Source organism: Babylonia areolata, chromosome 5 (assembly GCF_041734735.1).
Source record: "Babylonia areolata isolate BAREFJ2019XMU chromosome 5, ASM4173473v1, whole genome shotgun sequence".
NCBI lineage: Eukaryota > Metazoa > Mollusca > Gastropoda > Neogastropoda > Buccinidae > Babylonia > Babylonia areolata.
This window is the reverse complement of record NC_134880.1, coordinates 29788501-29794950: the sequence shown is the minus strand read 5'-3', so window position 1 is coordinate 29794950 and position 6450 is coordinate 29788501. Positions and strand designations below refer to the sequence as shown.

Below are 6450 nucleotides of genomic sequence, written 5' to 3'. Positions count from 1 at the left end.
AAAACTAAAAAATGGTAAGTCTGCTGGTCCCGATGGGATGATTAGTGAGTTCTTCAAAAATGGAGTGGATATCATTGTTAACTTTTTAGTAAAACTTTTTAATTTTTTGTTTGATACTGGAGTTTATCCAAACAACTGGACAGAATCCATAATTTTGCCTTTTTTTAAGAAAGGTGATACTAATAATGTAAATAATCACAGACGTATTTCTTTGTGCGATGTAAGTAGTAAATTGCATAGTTCCATTATTAATACTAGACTAAAAGATGAATAATTCAGAAAAAAAACATAATTGGAGAATATCAGGCAGGATTTAAACAGGGCTATTCAACAATTGATCACATATTTACTCTAATGGCTGCAGTACAGAAACAGTTTGCAAACAATAAAAAGTTGTATGTAGTATTTGTAAATTTTGAAAAGGCCTTTGACTCCATTTTCCAGAAAACTTTTATGGCCTATTTTAGTAAAAAATGGAATCAGTGGTAAGTTACATCGTTGTGTGAAAAGCATGTACAATGAAATGAAAGCAAGAGTGAGAGCTGGGGCAACATTATCTGATTGTGTTGATTGCATTCGTCGGGTTAAACAAGGGTATGTTTGTAGCCCGGTCTTGTTTTCACTTTTTATTAATGAACTTGCTTTGAAGATAATGCAGTATGGCCAACATGGAGTTACTTTTGATTTGTTTGAATTGTTTGTTCTACTTTTTGCTGATTATATGATTTTGTTCTCTACAACAACAGTGGGTTTACAGGGACAGTTGATCAGTTTATATGCTGCAACAAGTAACTTACGGTTAAAAGTAAATATGAAAATGAAAGAATTACTGTTGTAAATGCAAATAAGTATTTTGGAATTTATTTTTCAACAAAACTTAGTTTCAGTTTCACATGTCATATTTTTTTTCAAAAGCTTGACCTTAGGTATTTTTGTCAGGTTATTTGATGCTCAAGTCCAGCCAATACTGCAGTATGGTGCAGAAATATGGACCTTGGAAAAGAGTGAACAAATAGAAAAAGTAGACTTGTTTGCAATGAAACGAATTTTGAATGTGGAAATCCGAACGCCAGATGCGGAGCTAGGGAGATATCCAATTTATTTAAAATCGTACATTAAATGCATTAAGTATTAGTTAACTTACAAGAATGAACGAAAACAGGCTACCGTTCAAAGCTTATCGGATGTTGTGTTCCTTAGATAATAATGGCAAAAAAACATGAGTAACGTGTGTTCGTCAGTGCTTAAATTCTTATGGTTATTCTTTTGTGTGGGATAATCAGGGTGTTGAAGATATTGCATGTTTTATAAAGTGTTTTTGACAGCGAATAGTTGATTGTAGGTGGAAAGATTGACATGACCATACGGAAACTAGTGATAGATTTGCGCAGTTTAGAATCTTTAAAACATCGCAGGGGACTGAACCATATATTGGGATGGAAATAAACAGATATGTAAAATGTGCACTGACAAAATTTAGATTTGGTGTTTCTAATATTGCTGTACAGTTTCAGATACTATAGTAGGAGTGAATATGTATATACGTGTCAATTGTCCAACCTGGGTAGGGAAGATGAATTCATTTTTTGTTATGTTGCCCTGCTTTGAGTGACCTCAGGCAAAGAATAATTCAACCTAAATATTATAAAGATCCCTGTGTTTTGAGATTTAATTTGCTCATGTCGTCAAAACATGAGCTTTTTCAACAAAACTTGGCCATATGCTTATATGAGACATTGAAGAGACTTCGAATCGTCATTTTGTGAATGTTGCTGAGTATTGTATTAGCTATTTTTGGTTGATTTGTGATGTTGGCTAATCGTTTCAAGTCTTTTTCATTATTTATTTTCTTATATGATCCCCTTCAGTAAGGGGCTTTGGCCTTAATCTGAACAAAAGATCGTTATCGTTATCGTTCTCTCTCTCTCTCTCTCTCTCTCTCTCTCTCTCTCTCTCTATATATATATATATATAGATATCTTGAGTATGGATGATTACGGCAGTGTTGCATTTGTTGTATTATGATGGTTTCAAAACACTGGAAATTTGCCATGACACATCTTGGACGATTTGATTGCTTTGGGTTTTGATTCTCATGCGTTCTTTACATGTTCCGCCTGCAGATCAGCAAACACATGGGTGGACTGACTGGTCACAGTACAGCAGATGTTCCAAAACATGTGGGAGTGGCACCAGACGGAGAACACGAATCTGCAAGGGCGATGGAACCGACTGCTCCCATCTGTGTTCTGGGGCTAATTCAGAAACAGTAAACTGCAAAAATGAGGAATGCTGTGGTTTGTTACCAAGTATTCTTTGGATTTTGCAAGGAAAATGTCTTGACGAGACGAATGCTGTGTGCGTGCGCGCGTTTGTGTGTGTATGTATGTGTGCGTGTGCGTGCGTGCGTGTGTGTGTGTGTGCGTGTGTGTGCATGCATGCATGTGTGTCTGGCCCTGTAGAAAGTAGACGTGACAGGAAAGGCAGGATATATTTTGTGACAGCAAAAGAGATAGAGGGGGAGGGGGTATGAGAGAAAGTAAATACATGGACAGGAGATCTCTTTTGTGTTGAAGAACACGTCCTCGTTTCAGTGCACATTACAATAGGTACGCCTACCACCTCTGATCTTTGACACATCCAGTTACCATTCAGCCTACGTTCCATTGTCTTGTTCCTCCCGAATAGTTGATTCTTTGAACGTCAGGGTTGCAGTTTAAAAGAAACCGCTACATGTGGCCATTATTGGACTCTGTGTGTGTGTGTGTGTGTGTGTGTGTGTGTGTGGTATCCAGTGGACTCTGAGCACGGCTGGACAGCGTGGTCTTCATTTGGACGCTGTTCACAGAACTGCGGTGAGGGCACCCAACAGAGATCGCGTCGCTGTCGTGCCTCGGGCACATCTTGCGCCAGACTCTGCGTAGGATCCTACACTGATTCCAGAGAATGCACAGTGGAAGGTGTCTTTTACTGTGCTCATTCCTGTACCTCTTTTTTCATTCCTCCTGTGTCTTTGATCCCATTGTTATTCGTTAATGTGTTTTCTTTCTTTCTTTCTTTTGTCCGGACGTTCTTTTTTTCGTTGTTTCACTTTCTTTTTTTCTTTTTTTTTTTTTCTTTTTTTTTTTACTTTAAACTACGCAAGTATGACCTATGTACATTTTGCTTTTAATTTCAGTATAAGATACATTTATTTTCAGTTTGAAGTAACTGCTTTACTACAAAGAAAATCAAGAAATCTGTTATCAGTCAGAAAAAAAATCATATACACATAAAAATTAACAGATAAACACCAGCAGAACGCACGTACAGGTAGACATGTAGCCGTTTTTCCGGAATGCATAGTAATAACCGTAACCTGAGTTTTTGCATGTCTCACGTGCAGGGCAGCACTGAGTGTACACTACACAGAGACCGAAAACAAAAAGTCGCCAGGATGGCGAAGGGTTATTGGAAGGACTCGGAAAAGTTTGGATACATCGTTAATCAAATTAACGAAGAACAAACTGACTGACAGTTTAAATGACAAGACACACCCACGAAAAAAAAAACACACAAAAAAACGTAGTGTTCTTTACTTACATAAAAATGATCATTTTAATAAAAGCGTGAATGAATGAATGAATGAATGCATCAATGAATGAATGATTAACAAAATAACATACAGACTGGTTTATACACGATCCCATTTCAACAAAGAAGTAGGTATAACGGTAGCCTCTTGGAGAAAGGGTCGGAGTGGGGTGAGTCTAATAGTATGTACGTGCGTGCCGAGTTGGCACATACACCACAAACAAAACAGGAGAAACTTGTTGTGGTAGAATAGAAAAAAACAGGAAAAGGATTTTGTTGGCCCTAACGGTTAAGGCACAGGTGCATGCGGAGCTGCACACAGGCCTTTAGGCCTTGACGTCCGCAGTAATGGCAGATACACTGTCTGGTCACTTTGGACATTGCTGTTGCTGCCTTCCTCTTCTTTTGGACCTCGGCGATGCTGTGGCGGCAGTTCTGCTGTCATGTGCATGCTTTGTCAGTGCAGGTCAGTCAGTCCTATCCTATGCATGTTCCTCTAATTGGTTTTGGGGATTCCAGTATGCACAACGTAATATAAAGTAATGTAATTCAACATGATGCACCACACCAGAAGGCAAAAACAATGCAGTGCTGTGCAGTACGATACACTGAAGTTTAAATAAGATTTTAAAGGTGTTGAGGAATGCACTGCAGCACAACACAATGCAGTGCAGAGAAACACTATGCAATGTAACACAATACAGAACAATGTGATGAAAGATAATACATCGAAGCAGAAACTGGGAGAGGCAAGCAGGCAGGAAGGCAGAAACAGATAAATAGACTGGGGCACAGACAGAAAGGCTGGGAGAATGTAAAAAGGTTAGGGCAGACAGGTTGTCATAAAGACATACAGAGACAGGTAAAAATAAAATAGAGCAGAAACACAGGCAGATACAGAGGAACAGAAGGGAAGAGACAGGGCAGTCAGTCAGAAAGACAGACGAACAGAGAAACAAAAAGAAAGAGTGATGGCGAACAGGTAGCCTCGGGCAAGACAGAAACAGAGAGGAAAGAATCGGGGCAGACGGCCAGGAATACAAAAACAGAGAGGGGTAGATAGAAATGAGGACATAATTATGCACGTGAAGCATATTGACCTTGGGCGTTCTGGAGAGAAGGCAGGCAGACAGCCAGGAGCACAAAAAACTCTCAATTGCTTTGATTTGCATTATACAATCCAATGAACTCGTGTATTTCTTTGATAATGTGTATTTACTTGTGTGTTCGAATGGACTATTTTGTTTTTTTAGTTTAGACACCACCCACAGACTGGCGCATTAGCCGAGTGGTTAAAGTATTGGACTTTCAATCTCGGTGGCCTGGGTTCGAATATTGGTAACGGCGTCTGGTGGGTAAAGGGTGGATATTTTTCCGATCTCCCAGGTTAACATGTGCAGACCTGCTAGTGCCTGAAACCCCTTCCTGTGTATGCGCGCACAGAAGATCAAATACACACGTTAAAGATCCAGTAATCTACGTCAGTGTTCAGTGGGTTATGGAAATAAGAACATACCCAGCATGCACACCCCCGAAAACTGAGTATGGCTGCCTATATAGCCAGACAAATAAACAAGAAACGGTCATGCACATAAAATATCACATGTCTGTATGAGAGTGTATATATGCGTGACTGTTATGCAAATAACTCCATGTTTGTAAAGTGTTTAGAGATTGAGGCGCTATCCATGTCATCATCATCATCATCATCATCATCTTTGTGTGTGTGTGTGTGTGTGTGTGTGTGTGTGTGTGAGTGAAAGAGTTTCAGTTGCTCAAGGAGGCGTCACTGCGTTCGGACAAACCATATACGCTACACCACATCTGCCAAGCAGATGCCTGACCAGCAGCGTAACCCAACGCGCTTAGTCAGGCCTTGAGAAAAAAAACAACAAAACAAACAAAAAACAAAAACAAAAAAACAAAAAAAACAAAAAAACCAACAACAACAACAACAGGGGAATAAATAATAGATAAGCTTACATAAATAAATAAATAAATGAATAATAATTATAATATAGAAAAAGGTAGTAGTAATAATAATAGTAAATAATAGTAATACTAATAAAATGATTAAAAATAATAAATAAATAAATAAGACAACAATGGTGATAAATAAGCGAATAAATGTAAAACATGAAGACACACATTCACACACCCACACCCACACATGCACAACAGAAATCCACCAAACATGCAGTTTCACAGATATGAAAGCACAGTCAAATACATATAAACGTACATGAGCTCCAACACACACACACACACACACACACACACACACACACATTACCTTGCACCTCCTCTACCCCCCTCCTCCACACACTCATTTCTAGTCTACGTATCGCAGCTTCCACGGCACACACACACACACACACACACACTCACACACACACACACTCACAGAGATGAACACTTACTTGTACAAGCACACACACATACGCCCATATCTCCCACCCCCAACCCCACACACATATATACAAAGATACACACACACACACACACACACACACACATATATATATATATATACGTTCCAATATCCTGTTGCTCCCACAGTGTAGGCATGCATATACTCACATACCTCATCCTCTACCCCACCTCCCCCCGCACTCCCACCTCCTCACACACACACACACACACACACACACACACACGTACACAGATCTCTCCTGACACTTGTGTACACTTACACTCTCGCGCATTCACAAACGCACTCAAAAGCACAGACCCACACAAACACACACGCACAGAGGCTGCCACTGACTGGCCGCAAGAGGGATGGGAAAAGATCTCTGATGCCAAAAACGTGGCGTCTAGTGTGTTGCTCAGTCTATTGTATTTGGAAAGGCCCACAGAGACTCTGTTCCGTTTTGA

At 39.6% G+C, this 6450-nt stretch overlaps 1 protein-coding gene across 1 annotated transcript in view; it reads left to right on the top strand.

Annotated features, from left to right (window-relative positions):
• LOC143282246 (coadhesin-like) overlaps positions 1 to 6450 on the top strand; it is a 45882-nt gene that overhangs the window by 18427 nt on the left and 21005 nt on the right. The window contains exons 7-8 of the mRNA XM_076587845.1: positions 2124 to 2297; positions 2796 to 2960. Coding sequence (XP_076443960.1) covers positions 2124 to 2297; positions 2796 to 2960 — 339 coding nt within the window. The remainder of the gene's footprint in view (positions 1 to 2123; positions 2298 to 2795; positions 2961 to 6450) is intronic.